Genomic DNA, 21,861 nt, shown 5'->3' on the forward strand with positions numbered 1-21,861 from the left:
TATCACTCTAAAGAAAGCAACGCCACAGCTTTATTTTAAAACTTATTCAAATTCAGGTAACTTGATTATGTAGTACAGCTGACATCTATTCAATATAGCCGCCTTCAGCCTCAATCACTGCCTCGATATGGGTTCGGAACTGGGGAGTGGGAGCTCGGCGAATACTCGGCAGATGGCGGTGATCAGGCTGGCTTTGGTATTGTGGAAGTTCATTTTGGTGATGTTTTCAACATATGACCAAACTAAGTAGTCCAGCAGGGTAAGGTAGGGGGAGGAGGGGACGAGTGAGAGAAGGGGACAAAGTCATAGCACTCCTTCTGAAGCCAAACTCGAGTCTCTTTGGACTTGTGGGCTGGTGCCGAGTCCAGGGTCTGCCAGCGGCCAGCTGATTGCACCAGGGGACCACCACACTCTTCAGCACATCCAGGTACAATTTCGTGTTGGTTTTCAAGCCGACTTCAAAGATGTGAGGTGGCATGATGCGCCCCTCACTTGAAGCCACACCAATGATTATAATCGTGGCCGGAAACTTTGTTTTCATCACCCTGAGCATGTCCCTGTTATTCGTGGCAATCTAGAGATGCATTTTGAGGGTGCTGGCAGCCAGTTGTCATAACTTGGATTAGTAGAGATCATGAGTTGTACAGCGGTGCATCACTGATCTCGTTTGTTGAACATTGCGTCACTTTCAAACATGATAGAAAGTTCCTATCACTCTTGGGATTAGTACACAACTTGGCAATTAGTAGATGATCTGCAACAAAAAAGAAAACCGGCTTTCATCAAACAGAAATGGAATCATGTTTTCTTTTTTTTTCTTTCTTTTTTAGGGCGACAATTTTATCGTTCCACTCTGTATAAAACTAAACAGCTTGTTTTCTCATCATTGGTACTTTGTACATTAGTGTAGTTTCACTATTTTTGTTTAACAAATTAAGGCACAACAAATAGACACCAACTTCTGCTTATTTTCTAATCATTTGATGTTTAGACATGGCCAATGGCTCCTGCTGTTTTTTCTTCTTTTTTTCACTAAATATAAATTTTTTTAACAAATAAACAAGTTTTTTTTATCCAGACTTAGGGGGAATATTAAAAAAAAACACACATGAGTCAAACATAAAAAGAAAAAAAAATTGTTTACTTTTTAAAACCGTAAATGTTTTGTTGTTTTGTTTTATAGTTTTATGCTTTTAATAGTAAATGTTTACACTCCCCCCCCAAATGCCAATGAAAAGTAAATATATCAACAAAAAAAAAAAAAAAAATTCCCCTAACTTTCGGCCAATCTAAAAAAAATGTATTTCTAACAATGATTTTTAGCGAAAAAAAAAATTTAATTTTTTTGAAGTTTTAATCAAAATATGTTGGTTCTTGTTGCTCTTAACATAAGAATCCCAGATTACTCGAATGACGTTCCTAAAAACCATACAGGTAGAGAATTTAGCAGGATCATGCCTTCTCATAGATTTGCTATACCTTAATTCGTCATACATAATTAGTAAAACTCCACATTTATGTATACATTTTTGCCCTTAACTGATTGTGAAAGCATATAGTTTTTAAAAGTACATTCAGAGAATTAGAGAATAAAGTTATTGACTATAACAGTAATTAGCAAGATTTCACAAATAACTTTGAAGACATCAATCATGACAAAAAGTAACAGTTTCAAATGCTGTTACTGCTGGATAAAAGTATACTTATGCCATCCAATCAAAATCCTTGTTGCAATGGCAACTGACCAGACAAACAACCATTCATAGCTTGGCTTTTATTACCTACTCTTATGATGCTATCCTAACCTCCCTCTAGTTTTAGCATATTAAGATATGTAGATGACTTTTGGAAATTATTTAAAGAGATTTGAACGGTACAGAGAAGATTAACTCTGCACATGGATGACATGCAAATTCATGAAGCATTCCAGTTGAGGTAGCAGGGTCAGTTGGCAGAGGAAGGCCAAGAAAAGCATGAGAGGAAGTGATAAGGATGAACTTAAGAGGAGGGATCAATAGATACCTAGCCAGAGATAGGTTGGTTTGGAAGTCAATTTCTAAAAACTGTTCAGTACATGCTAGCATGGAAAACAGATATTAAACCGGTGAGTTAGTAATTATCTGTTATCAATTTGACTTTTCTTTTTAATCATACTGTACTAGCAAGGATACCCAGCACTAAAAATGGAGCCCATTTTCCATCATCACAGAATTATGAATTTAGAATGGAATCTATTCTTTTTTAATGCAATTTTCAAAAGTAAGATTAGGATATATCAATTATGACAAAAAACTAAACACACAGTTTCAAATACTACTGGATAAAAATATACTTATGTTACCCAATCAAAATCCTTGTTGCCAAGGTGACTGACCAGACTACTATTTATAGTTTGACTATTATTGCCTACTCTTATGTTCATTTGATTTATTAAAAAAATGTTGTATTATTTTTTTCAAACTTAATGAATCAAGAGATCTAATAGATGAAAGTTGGAATAATCAGAATCAAGAATTGTAAAAATCAGAACTTTTGGGGGTATTGAAATTGGTATCAGAATCGAAGAAATTTGTGCCTAATTTCAGATGCCAAAAAAGACTTTTGCAATTGTTTTATTTTGTCTGTTTTTGTTCAAAAGTGTGCATTGCTGGTACTAATAAAATGATGAACATCTATCGATCTTAAACCATGAAGAAAAACTAAAAACTATAGATCACCCCCCTCCCCAACGTATTTTTACAGTCACAAACATGTATGCACATATTATATGGGCTTTTACAGTAATTAAAAAACAAAACAAAAAAAAAAATCTATAGTTTAATATTTAGAGATTTTAAAAGTATCTGAATTGATAATTGTATTGGAATTATGAATTTAGATTAGAATCAGTAATTATATCAGAATCGGTAATTATATCAGAATCGGGAAAAAATATTAGAATTATTCCATCCATAGATTTTACCTATTTATTTTTTAAAGAATAATCTTGGCTTATTTTTATCAAGAAATCAGGCATTGTTAAAGTGAAAAATGAAACGAATGACAATGCTGATATAGAAATTTGAAGACAAGACCTGGAGATCAAAGTAATAGGATGCTTTTTTTATAGAAGATATTTTTTTTTTTTTAATTATACTAGATGGTTTTGCCACCTTCTATCACTTCATAAAGTCCTCTAGTTCAAATATATTAAACAAAACTCTTTAAATGACAATCCCTTTCACATTTTTTTCATAGAGATTGATAAGCATTAAAGTTTTGATAATTTTGATACAAATTTACTTATCGTTTAAGTATGACTTAATAGAAAAGATAGTAAGTGTGAGGGGGCTGGATCACAACTTGTTGAAAATGAAGTCAGAAAGAAAAGGCCAAAAAGGAAGATAAAAGGTTGTATAATCAACTGTGCTGCCATCATAGGAAAAAGAACCCGTCATCATTGGTATTTCTGAAGTCTGTTCACTTGCTATATGTATTCATAAAAAATTAGCAGGACCTGTGGAAATTTCACAGCAGCATTTTTCATATGTAATATATTGCTGCTGGGCATTCTGTAGATGTTCAGCATGAATGGAGACCCCACAATATTATTGTGTCCCTTTTGTTAAAACTGTTAAGTATTTATCTAAGTAACTTAATTAATGTAGTGTCAGAATTTATCTGGTTATTACAGTTCATCTCCAATATCCTTATAGGAGTCTGTAACATATTTCCTTTGTATGGATGCCCGCCATGAACAGAAACCCCACAATATCATTATACCATTTTTAGCTGGAACAGATACTATCCTTAGATCCTAGCCAAAAGACCAAGAAGGTATATTTTAGTTTCATGTATGGCCCAAAAGCGACATGCTGAAACACTTTTTTTTTACATTGCATCTTCTTACAGATCATAATCCAAATATAGAATACAGTTAATTAATAAAGTACCTTTTTGCACAGCAATATGCAAATCAGTCATTACTGATATCAGATATATGTAAGCAGTGTATAAAACAGGATGCTGCTATTGTGTAAACTTGAATTAACTTTTCACTTCATCGTAAGAGCGAGAAATGAGCTCAATTTTTGCATTTACTTATTTGGTTGTTATTGTAATCTTCTCATCAAATATTTTTAAAATAGTAAAAACAATTTCAGAAAAGTAAAAAAGAAAACAAAAGAAATAAACCTATAGATTCCTCCTTTGTTACAAGAATTCAAGAAAAGTAGAAACGGAAAATTTGATCTCCATTTTTATTTACAATAGCTTTTCTTCATTTGAAGCAGATAGAGGAAAATGTTAATCCTAAAAAAAAAAGATAATAATAAAATATTAAAAAGTGAAACACAGAAAATCTTTTATAGAATTGCTGCACGAAAACGTTTAAAAAATAAATAAAGCAATGAAAATTATTATTATTATTTTTTTTTCTTTAAAGTTATTTTATTTCACTATAAAAAGCAAAATACTAATTTAAAATAATTGACCTCTGGTGATCATAAAGGTCATAGGAGATCAGTATCACCTATTGTATCTTTTTCTCTACCAATTTATTTTTTACAAATGAAATTTGTTGGCAACAATATGGATCATAAGGGCCAAAAACTAATTCTACCTCCAATGACCTTGTGCGATCTCATCTTTGATCAATTTGACTATTAGTGAATAGAAAAGATGTTTGTTAGAAATGGCTTCAGTTTAACGAAAGAAATTGTTTATCTCCCTCCACTGGGATGATGTGACACAAGGGTCGGAAAGTGGGATTTGAAAAGTCAGTACTTTGGAGAAAAAATTATCTGACCCGCAAAGCTTTGCCAGCATTTCCTGATAGCAGTGCTTCAGGCGATTAGCAATAAAGTAACTCCTTCTCAAAAGGAGAAAGCAAAGGCTAGGAGGATGGATCTTTTCGAAATGTACAAGATCAGAGCAGGAAACAAGCTATCTCAACAATGGCTTTGGTGCTGGGTGCAAAAACTCTGGCTGGTGGCAGTTTGACAATAGAATACAAAAAAATCAATCTTACATACTTCATACGATAGATTTCTAATGAATTTTCAAATCGAAAGTTACATCAATTAAAAAGGAGTTGCAGATCAGATCTAATTTGGATTATTCGAACTACTGTTCTCATCTTGAGTGTTATTTTTATGTTTCGGCCAATGTAATCTCTGACCATCTTCAAGTGTATCTCATTGAACTCGGTATTCTTTCTATAGAACTTGAAATCTGCATGGAATTTTTAATGGTTAATGATCTATAGTGATTAGTAAGATTGTACCAGGTGCCTTCAATAAGTTTCCAGACTTTTTTTGTACAAGCATTTAAAATTGTTGTAGATTCTTGAAAATTCAGTATGTTATTGCTATACATCTTATAGGATGACTGTCCAATTTTTTATGATTTCAGGTTCAAATGAACAGTTGCAGCAAGAATTGGAATACATCCTACTAAATCCTGATTATCACAGCTGGTGAATTTCAAAAATGCAATCTCGACATGAGCACACTTTTCAAGAACGATTTGCCATAAAGTTCTGTTTTAACTTGGAAAAGATGCCACAGAAACATATGGAATTCTTCAGACTGCTTTTGGACTATTTTGCATGAATCAAGCATCAGTTTTTGAGTGACATAAGAGATTCAAGAAAGACAATATATTCAAGGAAGATAAATAATATATCTTTAAATGAAATTCAACATAGTAAAAGGTCTTGATATCAATGGACCTTAGCTTAAATTGTATTATACAACTTTTTTTTAAAAAAGAAAAAAAAAAACAATATATTGAAATATAAACATTATGAAAAGTTAAACTAGACAAAAACAAAAATAAATAAAAAGTACATTACATTTGAAAATTTTAAGTGTACGAAATTTGTAACATACATTCAAAACAGTTTATAGACAAAATTATTTTAATAAAATTGTTGGTACTTCTATTTTGAAAAGTATGAGAGGCGTTCCAAAAGTAATGCCTCCTATTATTTATTCTGCCCGAATGGATTAGAGGGGATTGCAAATTGCATTGTTATGATGATATGAACTTATAACAAAGCATTTCCAAAACAAACTCATATCTAATGCAGATATATATATATACTATCCAATACTTTAATCATCATCAAATATATTTTGGTAAAACTCAGTGGGAATTAGAGAAAAGTGACCATAAAAGAGATATAAAAAATAGCAATTCCCTGAATGCATTATTTTCTCATTTATTGCAGCATGATCTTTCTTTTAACTTTAAACAAGCTAAAATAAATCTTGGCAAAGACTTCTTGAATCAGTTCTCATTGCAAACTCAAACACAATTAAATAGTGTGGCAGCTTCTACAATTTATCTCCTTTAATCAGTACACTTATGATTAAAAGAACGGGGCTTAGATTTAGACACAGATTAACCTACAGAAAATAATACTGATAATAAAATGGAAAAATCTGTCGCATAAAAACAAAAACACTCATTTCATTTTATACATTTTACACATTCATCCAACATTTTGAATTCTAACAACTATTCATTCCAAAAAATAAAAAATTACATCCTATCTTTTAAAAATTTTTGATGGCTATATGTTGTTTAAAAAAAAGATCTCACTCACACCATGCAATAAACGCTATACGTACTTCAAATACTAATAGGCTTTTTGTTTGAAAATAAAACAGACATCTATTTCACATTACAAACACAAGTATAAATATTGTACTGGTATTTTATTTCTTCAAATCAATCACCCCCGAGGATGAGGACACCTTGAAATAAAAATGAAACGTAGATGAAAATATAATTTTGGTTTGTTATTTTTTTTCACTTTTCTACATATATATATGTATATGGAGAGATGAAAAAAAAAAATTACAAAAAGTAATAAAATGTAAAATTATATAAGATGGCTACCTAAACAAATAAGCAATGCTGAGTTTTCTAAGAATTTTCTTTTTTCTGGCATTATATTGTCATGTTACTTTTTTTTCTAAGCAAAGATTCCGTATTGACCTAATGTCGATATTTTCTGCATAACGAAACTATCTGCAAAAATGTACTGAAATTTTAATATGCTAGGAGAGCTGTTGATAAGAAAAATAAACATATGCGCAAGAAGATTCAATACTGACATAATAATATTGATTGTTTCTACATAATGAAACGGATCTGTAAAAAAATATATACCAAAATCTTAATATGCTGAAAGAGCTGTTTGGTAAGAAAAATAGATATTTGGATTTTGGAATGTAGCTATACTGTTATTGCTTTATATATGCTCTGTTGTTATATTTAACAAACATTGAGCTTCTAAGCAAAACAGATTAGTATACACAAATAGTGAAATATAAGCAAAAAGCACACACAAATGCTTTTTTGGTAAAATATGTTTTTTTCAATTATATTTCACTTACAAGTAGAAATGCATGGAAAAAGAGTCAGTATTGACATAATAACCAATTGTTTCTACACAAAACAAATCTAAAATTTTAACTTGTTAATATGAACATGAGGATACTTCAGTTAAAAGTCAAATATGAACAGGTAAAATTATATAGGAATAAAAGGCGAATCAAATGAGGTATAGGTTGTTTAAACAGTTACATTCAATTTAGCTTAAATTTGCAGTTTTTGAAAAAATGGCAAGTGCTGACTTCCTTTATTTATCTGTATTTAAATGTTCATTTTTATTTATAAGTTTAATAATTAAAGAATACTCTAATTATTGCTTATAGCTAATTTAAAAAAAAAATGAGGAAAAATATTTATATATGACGTTTAGAGGGTAGTATCAACAAATTTGTGTTTGTAATTTTTCTTGACAGAGGCCATGAATGGGTATCATTTGATACAAATACATAATTATGTAATGTGTTCAGGTTAGAAGAACACTATAATTACTACTTGTAGACAGTTCTAACAAGAATTTGAGTAAAATATTTACATATTAGCGGGGGGCTTAAAATATGTCCAAATATATTTTAATTCATGCAGAATTTGTATTAATTATTACAGAACCAATTCTTAATTTAAGAGTTTATCAGTTAAATATTTTCACACAGACACGCATGCACATACATACATCTACTGTTTTATTAATATGGATGAGGTTGGGAGTTAGTATTGAGTTACAAATAAATAGTAATTATGTAATGTAGTCCTGGTAGAATAGCAATATAAGGTGTGATTGAATCAAGTAGTCGAGTTCGTCTTTTCTTATTCGTTGCGTTATTATTACGGCTAGGACAACAGCAACTTCTTTTAATTGTTTTGACTCTCGAGTGTGTATCCGTTGATATCTTATATGCTTTTATATAGAGTGATGTGGTTCTCGGTTGATTAATGGTGTCTGTCTGTGTGAGATATATAATCGAGAGTCAAAACAATGATAAGAATATGCTGTTGTCATAGCTCTAGTTATTGTAAAGAAAGTCAGGAAATACTTACAGATCCTGTTCAACTTTTTTATCCAAGGCATATTCCAGATCCATTATCAATAGCTTCTTGTAGAGGTCCTCCAGCTTCTGACGTGACACCCAGACTTCAGATACATTTTTGCTAGGATCTGTAAAAAAAAAAAAAAAAGTAGAGATACACTGTAGAAACAAAATCAATCCATTCAATACTTACAATGACTAGCAGGTCCTCATGGAATATTTCACATTTGCTCTTTTCATTGAAACAAATTTTTTTTTTTTGCGAGATATAAATATAATGAAGTGTAAGAAATTTAGAGGAAAATTTCATTTTATAGTAAAAACACAAATAAAACATTCATTTTTTTACATTTTTCTTCTACAAATTTTGTCTAATTTCTTAAATACTTTTGTAACTAAATTAACTCCAAAATCAAAACATGTTTCCTGTTACTGTAAAGAAGGTGGGCTCTCTACCATGCTAGAAAATGGCCCATACCTGGCATCTGAGCTCATGCATCTCTCCTTCTTAGACAGGGTCCAAAAAGTCTCCAACCTAATAGACCCCGCACTATTAACCAAACTCAAACTGCTAGGCTTTGGAATTCCCTCCTGGTCTCCTGCTTTCCTGACTGTACTGACACATAGAAGTTTAAATGTAATCTCTCTGCTCAACTCCCTACATAGTGTCCTTGTAGATATGGTTCCAAATAGAAGCTCCTTATATCAACTTTCTTACTGTAATCAATGGCAAAAAAAGCTGAAATCGAGATGAATTTTACAACATGGAAGACCACAATCCTGTGTGTGTGTGTGTGTGTGTGTGTGTGTGTGTGTGTGTGTGTGTGTGTGTGTGTGTGTGTGTGTGTGTGTGTGTTTAGAGAGAAAGAACAATAAACAACAACTGTTTTAGATTTTTTGAGATGAGGATATTTTTAGGTTTATATTTATATTTAAATTATTCGAACTATTGTTCTCATCTTTGATGATATTCTCACAATGTTTCAGCCAATGTAACCTGCATCAGGTGTGTCTTATTCAAGAATCAGTACAGAATTTCAAACAGAACACTTTATTTAAGGGTAGCATACTCTCATTCAGTTAGCCATGGCATTACGGATGTAAGTATCACATAATAATCAGTTGTCAGTGACAGTCTTCAGGAGGTTGATGTTCAATCTTCTGTGTTGAATTCGATAACCTGCACAGAATTTTAAACAGAACTCTTTATTTAATACATGCAAATAGCTTGCTCTTGTTTCATCAGCCATGACTAGATAAAAGTCTTAATTTGTAATCATATTCTTAGTATCGTCTGCACTTAGGATTGCACCTTCACCTTCCAGAGGACTGAAACTTAGAACCGATTATAGTTAGTACTAAATCCATTATGCTATGGATTTTTTTTTTCATTGAAATTACATTTTTGAAAGGTTCAGAGACAATGGGATGTAAGAAATTTAGATAATACTAGAAGAGTGCTCGGTTATAAAATAGGCTTAAATATATTTTAATTTATACAAATTTTGTATTTATTATTATAGAGCTAATTTTCTATTGGTTATTATATTGTACCCATTATAATTTCTCATATGGTATTATTGTTAAAAGCGACTATATTTTTTTTCACTAACATATGAAGTAAAGGGACAACAAATAAAAATTAAGGTGTTCATAGTACCGCTGAAACATTTCTTGTAGGGATGCTCTATATTCAGAGGTAAGTCTCCAGAAAAGGGACTATTAAATATAAGAACATTAATATTTGCTGTTGTCACATCTGGGCTAGTGCATCTACCACTAGTCTCTCACTTTTATGCAGGGTCCAAAAAAAGTCTCCATCTAATAAGTTCCATATTGTTGGCCAAACTACAACCTCTGTCCCATCGCTGCAATGTTGCATCCCTGTGCCTGTTTTACAAGTACTTTAATGGAATGTGCTTTGGTGAATTGGTAGCACTTGTGCTCCTTTGACATAAATATCTTTGACTAACCTAACAAGCAGCAAAATCCCACACCTTCACTGTTGAGGTCCTAAGATGCTAGAAAATCTTTTACTCTAAATAATTTATTCTCTCCGACTGCTAGACTTTTAAATTTTCTCCTTGTTTCCTGCTTCCCTGACTGTACTAACCTGCAGAAGTTTAAATGTAATGTGAACAAACATCTCGCTGCTCAACTTCCCACAGTCCCTTGTTAGACACGATGCCTAATAGTAGCTCCTTGCACTCCAAATGGCAACACACCTTGTTTGAGGTGAAAAACAAACTTGAAAATAACAAATACTTATTTATCAATCCAAGACAAAGATCAGGTTGAACAGTAGAAATCCAGAAAGAAGAAGAAAAGCAACATCAGCAGCAGCAGCAGGAGGAGGAGGTCATGTTCATTATTCTTATTATCAGATTTGGTTGGCGTAGAAGTCCCTATCTGCATCACCTTATGCAATGTTAGAGAAAGTTAAAAAGTTACACAACTCTTTAATTGTTTTTGCATAATTTATGAGCTGACATGGAAGAAGAAGGAATGTTTTTTTCCTTTCATTGTTTCTTTCTGCGCCTACTGGAATTGAAAGAGAATTCTTTATTAGATATCTGACCGTTATCAAGCTGATACGAAGAAATGCTACGGTTAGCAAATTCAAATGACACATTCGGAAGCGAAGAGCTTTGCGTTCTTGCTAACATGCATGACAATGGCTCGTTTTGATTTATAAAAGGAAAAAATAAATGATCAGATCATTCAGACAGGGGAAATTTCTCCACATGAGTAGAGTTTCTTCTTCACAAAAATCTGCCATCAAAATTTTAAAAGATTGGAAAATTCCTGAAACAATTCATCAAATCATTTGATAAGATGCAATTTAGGAGAAAGGTATTTTAAAGTCATAAATATAGGGATGGGGCTTTAATAATTCAATAGTCATGTTTGAAAATGACATCATATGAGATAGAATGTGAAAAAGAAACTGAAATTGAGATAAATCTTCCAACCTAAAAGGTCCCCATACCGTTTGTGTTTGTGGGGAAAGAAAGCAGTGCAAAAAACAACTTAGATGATTTGATAACTAAAAACATTTAAAATAAAGAAATGTTCACATCTTCAGAAGCATCATATATGTATGAATATTTGAAACTAGCAGGACCTGTTAGCCGGCGTTGCCCGGTGAAAGCCTGACACCCCTCCCTCATAAACTACAGTTGTTGTTGGTGAGCACTGCCGTCCCCGGACAATTGCGGACACCACCAACCTCCCCACATTAAAAACAGCTTTTGGAGTAGACATCCCAACCTCTACATATTAAGAGCAGCTTCAGGCATAGATACTCCCAATCTCCTCATGTTAAGAACAGTTTTCGAAATAGATACCCCCAACCTCCGCATGTTAAAAATGGCTTTTTTTTGGGGGGGGGATATTTCCCCCAAATTTAATCATGATATCTGTTGTCAGCATACCCACCCACAAATGTTATATTAAAAAAATTGGTGGGTGGCAGTGTTGGTAGGAGAGAAGTAGATTTGTTTATCGCGCATGCGTACAAACTGGCAGCCACTGCAGTAATTAAATTCAAAGAAATAACCTCAAAGCTAAAATTGTAGATATTATCATTGATATGGTTGAAGTTCTGTGACTTGCTTCTTTAGTGATTTCTTTGAGTGAACAATTTTTGAACAAGTCCCTATTGGTAAATTGTTATGGTAGGAATCTTATAGCATCCCAAATTATCGTATAAAAAAAAAAAATGAACAAATCTTTTATAAAAAAAAAATCCGGTTTGTGCAAATCATTCTGTTTCGCATGTATGCCATGAAAAAGTCTTTTCTAATTAATGTTTACCAGATCAAAAAATATTATGTTATTCTAAACAATAGCCAAGTTCATTTGCTTATTTTAAAACTGGTAAACATTAATCAGAAGGGATTTTTTCTGGGCATTCAATGTAAAGCAGAACGATCCACACAAACCGGAAATAAATCATTTGTAAACAATCACAGAGTCAACTTGAACAAAGCCAATACAAAAATAAAGATGTTAAAAGAACAAAAAAACAATAGTACTTATGCAGAGAACTTTTTGGAAACCCATTTCTTAACATGTGGAGGCCAGGGTGTTTTTCTAACTAGTCAGTACTTTCACCTAACAATTTAATAAACAATACAAAACAATTAGTCTGTGCCACAAGCATTGAAGAAGGACAACTGAAGTTTTTTCTCTGTATGTGTTCGACTGGGGAATAGGGCTAAGGGAACCACCTCAAATGAACGGATGTGATCAGTACCAAGTGAAGAATTCAACAGAAGCATAAAGAAATACCAATTGCATAAATAACTTTATCGTTGATACACGCAACTCTCTTTCATCAAAATTAAATTGATATTGAACATGTACGTTTACTTAATTAAATCGCCATGATAAACAAAGTGAAAAACACTACTTAAAATTATTACATTTTCTTGAGCATACTACTTAAGAAGTACAGTGTAAAGAGCTGACATTTTGATATAGCATTCTATAATAGGTAATGATTATGCAATATTCCAGATCTGTATCTTTTAATAGTTTTGAAATTAGTAGATGTTTATGACATTTGGATATAGCATTCTATAATAGGTAATGATTATGCAATATTCTAGATCTGTATCTTTTAATAGTTTTGAAATTAGTAGATGTTTATGACATTTGGATATATCATTCTATAATAGGTAATGATTATGCAATATTTCAGATCTGTATCTTTTAATAGTTTTGAAATTAGTAGATGTTTATGACATTTGGTATTTCATTTTTGCCACCAAAAATGAACATATCAGCATTTTTAATAAATAAGAATTAGGTTGCAGCTGGAATTGCTTAAAAAAAAAAAAAATAGGCATAACCATTATGTATAGAATTATATTGAATGTTTACATTTGCTGTCTTTTAATTCAGTTTTATTTGATGATACTTTAAAAATGGTTTATCAGTGCAATTTTATATTATTATATATATATATTATAAATGATGCAACGTTCACTTTTCACACCTCAAAAATGGAGGCCGAAATTAAATTAGAAATAATTGTACTTTTACTTCCTTGTGTTTTCTTATACAAAGAATGATGCAAGCACCTTTTATGACATTTTTACTCGGTACTTTTTTGTCAGTTGGTTTCAAAGTTGCCATATTGTAATTTACACATATTCCTGCTTCTTCACCCTCAGCAGGGTAACGTATTCTGCCGATTCTGTTTCGTTATCATCAGCATCATCAGTGGAAAGTAGATGTAGAATCCAATTTCAAATATGTTTTCTATGCCAACCTTTTAAACTTATCGTGATTATCTATTATTATATTAGTTAAAATTATTGTAATTAAAATGCATTGTGAGTTTAAGTTATCATTTAGATGTGATGAAAACCTTGTTTCCATTGATAACCTGAATTGTTCAACAATGGCAAGAAGGATTCCATTAAAGTCAGAAATACTAGAATTAGATTGGACAGCTTTTGACAGAAATAACCTCACAGCTAAATTTGTAGGTATCTTTGATATGGTTGAAGTTCTGTGACTTGCTTCTTTGGTGATTTCTTCAAATGGATTCAGGAACTGGATATTTTTTTTTAAACAAGTCTCCATTGGTAAGTTGTTATGGTAAGGATCTTATCAACAGCATACATTACAAGAGCTTTTCGTTGTTCTTAATTTATTTTCAGCATATAATATGTTGAATTCCACCACGTGGTCACACCTTGAATGAGTTTTTCCAAATTATACTGATCCTGTATTTCAGTTAATTTGTTAATTGCTAATAGAAAGCGATTAAAATGAGAAACTGTATTTCTATTATATGTAATGGTTGTCTTCACAGCTGGAGTTACAATGTATGATAGTTGTTCTAAATCACATTTTCTGACACCAGCAACCATATTTGTTCTTGAATGCTGCAAAACGGAGAAAACTTTATTGAAGATTTTATATTCATTCAGAACATTGTGTAATTCTTTACTTATTCTTGCACCTGTTTTTGTACCAGAGAATGGAGCAACTCCAAGCACAGCTCTACACTGTTCAAAGCTATTTGAAATCCAATGTCAAACTCAGAAAGGGAGCATTATCTGTTGTAGCTGTCAAATGCTGCTAATTTCAGCAAGAGACGGTTGAATTTTTGTTTATGGAAGATTATTTTACAGTGAAGTACTTTTTTGATGGAATGCTGTAATTTGAACAATGTTTTGCAATAAGCTTATTAAATCCAATGTCAGATGCTGCAGAATATGGTTGAATATCAACAGCAATTGTTTCTCTTCTCAAATAATGGATCTCTTGTGACCTGTGATCATTAGTATTCCAAACTTTCTTTTTGGCCAATATTGTTACTGTAGTAGTTTAGTGTTTCACTGGAATGTTTGTCCTTGAATATTCATTGTGCTTTTATTTCTTATCTGCAACTTTTGCTTCTTTTGAATAAACATTTCTAGGATGGTTTAACATATTAGTCGTTGTAAAAGTTTTTACTGATTCGCTGTCCTTTAACGTAATAGATTGACATAATTTGCACGCAGTTGTATTCTTATTCTTGGGATTGACATCAAAATACTTCTAACAGAAACTGGTTGCCATAATGGTTGTAGGTTGTTGTCAATATTTAGTTCATTTTTTACATATTAAAATTACATATGACTGATATGTAATTATCTCAATAAAATATACATTATCTAAACTATTTTCAGTTCGCACATCGTCACAATTTACTATACAATCCCTCAACATGAAAACTAAAAAAATGAAGTAATAATTTTCTTTGGCAGTGACTTTAAGTAAAAAATAATAATGTAAATCCAATAGGAAGAGAAAGGACTGAAATTTTCTCTATACTTACATCTATTTACCTTAAATTCAGTGCAGTTGTAAGTTTACATGTTAACAGCATGTCATGCCTGTTATTTGGTAATATGGTGTAGATGATGCATGTATCTTAGATAAATTTTCACTGAAAAGCAAAACGTGTCTTCGTTTGCAATATAATTCATATTAGCATCATCTATGACAATAAAAGTTGCTGATAAATCGGCATTAGAAAACCTATTAATTGGCCGATTATCAAATACCGATTAATCAATAACCGGCCTATTTGATAATCGGTACATCTCTAGTAGGTACTTGTTTTTTTTTGTTTGTTAGCACTAAAAAAAAAAAAGAAAGAAAGAAATAAACAATAATATGTGTGCAGTATCAAAAATCATTCCAGACAGAATGCAAATTTGGTAAAAACACAAATATATAACAAATTGCTTCTGCAGTCAATGATATGTACATAAAAATTGAAGCGTAGGTATTTTTGCATGTTTACATTTCCAAACCATAGCTGTGTTTACATTATCTATGGTTGTTCTGGATGTGCAAGCAAAGACGAAAAAGACATTATGTATATATATTTTTTACTTGTAGACATTTGTTCCAGTAATTAAGGGTAACAGTATTTAAGTGTCTGTGTATGAGCGGTTAATATGTATGTACTTGTATTTTTTGTTAGCATTATTGTCTCCTGTAGAGAGTAATACCATTTTGGAAACTTTTTGAAATGTTTGTTTATGTAGGAAATATATTCATTCCAGAATATAAAAATGTCAGGTCTCAGCCAATCAGATTGGGCAGAATATGGCTAGGGAGAGGAGTCAGAAAAAGGAAAGCTAATGGTATGTCTATGTGTTTATGATCCAGTTACGAAGGGTGAAACCCCATATCTTTTGAAAACATAAAATTCCTCCCGGTGATGACTGGTGGTGGTAGGAGCAGTAAATATCTAGAGGGAAAAATAGGAACTTCTTCCTCTAAATATGTTGCGATTTTAATGGTGTTACTCCTAGGATGCAATATGGTATTATAATGACTAAATGTGTCTAAAATGGCATTCTAAAGTTACATAAGATAGTGGCTAATAATGTTACAAACCTACGGTATATTGGTCCAGAGGAGAATTTCTGCAATCATTTTATTATATAGGAGATAGAAATTGAAGCTAAAAATGATGTAATTTTAAAATTAAAAGAATCGTTTATTATTATTTTCTAAGATGAGATTTTTGACATCTAAAAATATCTTTCTTGAAGTAAGGCTTGGTTTTATATTTTATTTTATTCTTTTATTTTTCTCTCATTTTGTTGGTATTAATTCCGGGAGGAAGAGGAATACCTCCAATTTAAAAATCTTTTAAAAAATATCCAACTGCGGCACAATAACAGTCCAACTCCAACTGATTTCCTCACCACTGGAGGGACAGTGTTCACTGATTTCCCTTTTTTTCGGAATCTTTTTAACCCCAAACAGAAATCTTAGCCTTTGTCAGTGGTCACCATTCAACCACCCAGAAGAAATAAATGATGATTTAAATTAAAAATTTATTAAATCATCAAATCAATAAGGATAAAAAAAAAACTTTTAGGACATGGTATCTGGATAGGTCATTGTATAATGATTATTTTTTAAAATCTTTATCTTTATTAATTTATATATAAATATATATATTAGTGTTGATTAAAACAATATGATCATGTTATATTAATACGTTAAGAAATGAATAGCTCTGCCATAAAAATCAAAGATGGCATAAATATCATAAAACATAATGCAACTACTCTTCAATTTTTTTCGGATTTATGTAATCATGTCAAAATTGTTTTTTTTTTCTTTTTAAAGTTAATAAGTTCTCATTCTTTTGATGAGTCAGAGCAGAATATATTCAAAAATTGACATGTTTATGATTGTTTCTGCGCTACGAAACAGGTGCTGTCAAGAAATAAACGGTAAGATGAAAAACATCTTCAAATTTGTAATGTGGACTTTTTATATATATATGTGTGTGTGTGTGTGTGTTCCTGCATTGAAAGCGTGTTTTCAATGGTAAATTCAATGGAAATACGTATATATAATATGTTTAAAAGCCAGACAATGCAAAGATTTAAATAAACAAATTTTTATTTGTTTAAATCGATATATTTCGACCTAAGTTGTCTTTTTCAAGATTTTTTCTTCCATCGTATGGTGTTATTACAAAATGAAATTAGTAAGTATCCGTATGCTGTTGTTTAACGGTGATTTATTTTTTATTCAAGTCCAGGGTGTGATTGGCATGCACAAAGTGAAATATTTAAGTGTTCCTGCAGTGGAAGCATTATTTAAATGGTAACTTAAATCGAAGTATAATATGTTTAAAAGCCAGACTTGATTTTTATTTACTCATATTTTATTGGACAAGCATTTAAGTCATTTTCAGATTTTATAGTATTGTTAGACATCAGCCCACATAGAAACTGAAACTCATTGACTGCGTTTCAAATGGATGTCTAGACAGAAAGATTACGTCTGGTAGGTTGTCACTGCTTTTCCAAACTCACATACAGCAACTGCTTCTTTTTTTTTTTTCAAAAATGGTCACCCATCTAGTACTGACCAGGCTCAATAGTTTGACCATTCTACCGCCATAGAAGGTATCTCACTCCTGATGCAATCTTCTATCTGTATAATAGCCAAATACATTCTAAGAAGGAGTACTGTTACCACGTCTGAGAAGGAGTACTGTTACCATGTCTGAGAAGGAGTACTGTTACCACGCCTGAGAAGGAGTACTGCTACCACGCCTGAGAAGGAGTACTGCTACCACGCCTGAGAAGGAGTACTGCTACCATGCCTGAGAAGGAGTACTGCTACCACGTCTGAGAAGGAGTACTGCTCCCACATCTGAGAAGGAGCTGCTAAGAATACCCATTCTCACAGCTTTGAAAACCAGTTTCGAAATCTAGTGAACAAAGATCTCTCCACTGCTTTACTTCCTCTTTCTCAAAGAAATGACATAGTGAATCTATTTCTACTCTTTCATTATTTTCATGGCTGGTGCTCAATTGAGCTTCTATCTATGGTTCCCTCTTGTATTTGCAGCAAACACTCTTCTAACTACAACTGCTAACAATTTCCCCTACCTATTTATGTTTGAAACTAAATGTAAGTTCCATAATCAAAGTTTCTTACAGAGAACTCTCTGTCTGTGAAATACAATATCATGGATGTGCTTCCCAGCTGACTATAACATAACCATTTTCAAGTTTACCATGAACAAGTTCTTGTTAAGCTGCCCTCTTACATAAACAAACACCACACAAGTTCTACCATTACCGATAATCACAGTACTGTCTCACTAGCTATCTGACACCCATTAACCCTAATTCCTTAAGTGGCTTTAGGTTCCCACACACCGTTTTAAAAAATACACTTAGGTGATCTAATGAGAACTGATGTATCAACGTGAATATGTCAAATATTTTATAGACTTTTGGTATTTATATTTATATAGATTACGCTATCTATCAAAGAAAATAATGCATCAAATATTTTAGTCTAATTAACATGTAAAAAATCACGTGCTTTGTTTTTTGTTGTTGGTTTGTTCGTTTGTTTTTTTAACTTTTAATGAGTTTTAATTGTTGTTTTAATTGTTTTATAACTTATAATTTTTCATTGATAAATCTTAAAGGAAAGCAATAAAAAAAAAATTAATTGAATCATTCTTTGATGCCTTCAGGAGGCATTTATCTGCAAGTTGCACCCACTGACTGCAAATACACATTATATATAATTGTCTACATTTGATATAACTATTCCAGTGCATAACAGTTTAATTATTTTCCAGATAATATTAATTTATACTTACGGGCCACCATAACTTTCATTGTGCCTTCACCTATTAAAACTGGACATTTTCTAAGACTGTTGTAAATAAATTTCACTTCTATTCAACTCTTCTTCGATTACTTTCTAGGATGAGTTTGTTCTTTTTCTTTCAGTTTTTTGTTAAAGATGATATTTGGAGACAGAGATATTATTTAGGTATTTTTTTTTTTTTTGTGTCTTATTATTTACAAACTAGCTAGACCTGTAGAAGTTCTACAGAATGAGAAATATGATTAATAAATAAGTTTTAATAAAGCTGATACTTTCATAGATAGCCCTAAAAATGGGGGAGGGAGCGAAAAACCAATAACATGCAGATATTTATTAACATTTCTATGAAAATAGTGTCCATTGTAGAAAGTAGAACTGATCCAAATGAGATATATAAGTATTGATAAATACTCAGAAAATAATATTGTGCTACATAGTTCAATACAAATAATAAAATCACATTTTAAAGACAATCTTTAATGGAGTCCTTCAGTCCAGCATGTCTTGACAGATAATATTTTTTTCTGTTTCTTTTGAATGTTCTTTTTTTTTTACATAAGGTTTCGCTAACTTTTTTCTTTGGAGAAGAACTGCTGCATGTCAAAATTACTACAAGTTCCTTTCTCACACTATTAAACTAATAATGATATATTATTATCATATTTGTAAATGGGGCTACATCAAAGGGAGGTCAGTCTCATACTATTGTCTAAGGTTGCCAGATTGGCCTTTTTAAAGGCAAATTTTGTGAATTTGGCCTTTTTTGAAACAGTTTGGTCTTAAAAATTGTATTTGGCCTTTTTCAAAGCATGACGTGCAAACTAACTAAGGGACAGCAGAATATTATATAGATTTATGCTGACATTACGTTAACACTCACCGTTTATCCAGCAGAAGCATGTGGTTAACACTAACGTCTATACGACCATTACGTAGAGTAATATGGGGTTTAGAGGTGAGAGCAAGAGTTTCTTCGGTTCCTCAAATTTCCTAAGCAATGCCGGTAAATGAGTCCCACTAGTTATTTATAAAATAAAGCTGGTGTCAAGTTTATAAACTGTAATATTTTTAGAAAACATCTTTCAGTTAATAAACCAGAAATATTATTCCAGTTGCTACTATCTTACTAATAACATTTACAACAGCCTCCAACATAATTTGGAAAAGATGTCCAACAGATTTAAAAATTGATATTTTAGTAGTAAAAAGATAACAAAAAAAAACAACAAAAAAAAAAATAGAAAAATAGAAAAACAGTGAAATAAAATTTAAAATATACTCTTTGGTAATGCCAGGATAAGTCAACTAATCAATAATAAACTTATGCTTTAATTAAAATATGCCAGAAAGAGATATTAAACTCCTTTTTTAACAGGTTTCAAGATAAATTTGCTGAAGTTCATTAAAAATTATAGTTGAATTTTCATAATTTGCTTAATTCGTGTGTATAGGAAAGATAAATATTACAAATAACAATGGTACTGAGAAAATCAATGAAAATAATTTATATGCTAAATAATATTTTCATATTTCCTGATCTGCTTTCAACAAAATAGATTAAGAGATTCTGAATGTATCTATTATTTATTTTTGTTAATTGTATATTTTTAGATTTATACTTTCTAACTTATTTCAAATTAAGAAAATTATTCTTATTTACTGAATAAATATTATCTTTATGCATAAACAATCATTGTAGGGAAAGCTTACAAATCCTATGCCAAAAGTGGCTTAGAGTTGCATGCATCAAAAAATGAAAAAACTTGATAAAAAAAATATCGCTGAAGGAGAAACTTTTCATATATTTCAGCAGAAACGTAGGAGCCATGCTTTTCTAACTGTTACCTTGTGAATGTCAGACAACCTTGATTAAAGAAAAAAATTTCATACGAACGATTTGGGGAAAGGTTGCCTCAGGTTCTTTTCCACATCGTTGGTTTATAAAAATAACAACCCCATCTTAAATTCAACTTTGCTGGAGAGTGTTTCTTTTGAAAGTGCTCTATATCTAAGATTTGTTCCAGGTACACAAGTTACATGCTATTGAATGTTGCTGAATGTACAGTGATTCTAAAACTATTGCAATTTGGTAATCATGTCTGAATTTTCTTTCCCTTCTACTAGTTGCCTCGGCCTTTTAGTTTTTGAATCACAAAGCAACATGTCAGTCTTCACCAACCCTAAATACCAACATTTCTTTTTTCAGTTACATTATTTCATTTAAAAAAACAAAAAAAAATAAAAAAGCTTTTTAAACAGTTATTCAAATGTTGAAGAAGCTGATTTTTATTTCTCGTGAATTTTAAAAAAAAAAGAAAAAGTCAAACTTCATAAACCGATATTAAAGAATTTATGTCAATATAAGCAACAAAAATAAACATTTTGAAAGTAGCAGTTTTGGTTCTACATACAGTGCATGTCTAACGGAAGAAGTATACAATTATTGATGGGAATATTCAGTGATCATTTAAAAGATGCCCCTCTTCCCTCAAGATTATTTCGATGTTGAAAGTTTTCGCAGTTTTGACAATCCCTGATTTGAAAACTTTTAGGTATACATTTCTACTAGTGTTGAAACAATAAATTATAGTCGAGAAAAATCATAACTTTTTGGGATATCGAATGAAAAAAACATAGAACCTATTTTCCGATGCCAAAAACTACTTTTTTACTTGCTTCTTTTTGTTGAAAACTTAATTTGGATAAATATTTATTGATTTTAAATCATCAGTAAAACTAAAATCTATAAATCACATTCCCACACATGTATTTTGATGTT

The 21,861-nt window shown here is 31.3% G+C and overlaps 1 protein-coding gene across 6 annotated transcripts in view; it reads right to left on the minus strand.

Moving 5' to 3' along the window:
* The window catches only part of LOC145286266 (uncharacterized), a 281,380-nt gene that overhangs the window by 75,597 nt on the left and 183,922 nt on the right, over positions 1–21,861 (minus strand). For all 6 annotated transcript variants that reach the window (XM_080135098.1, XM_080135099.1, XM_080135100.1 and 3 more), the window contains exon 3: positions 8,419–8,536. In XM_080135098.1, coding sequence (XP_079991224.1) covers positions 8,419–8,536 — 118 coding nt within the window. The remainder of the gene's footprint in view (positions 1–8,418; positions 8,537–21,861) is intronic.

This window comes from Euprymna scolopes, chromosome 10 (assembly GCF_053919585.1).
Source record: "Euprymna scolopes isolate OS-2025 chromosome 10, ASM5391958v1, whole genome shotgun sequence".
Lineage (NCBI taxonomy): Eukaryota > Metazoa > Mollusca > Cephalopoda > Sepiida > Sepiolidae > Euprymna > Euprymna scolopes.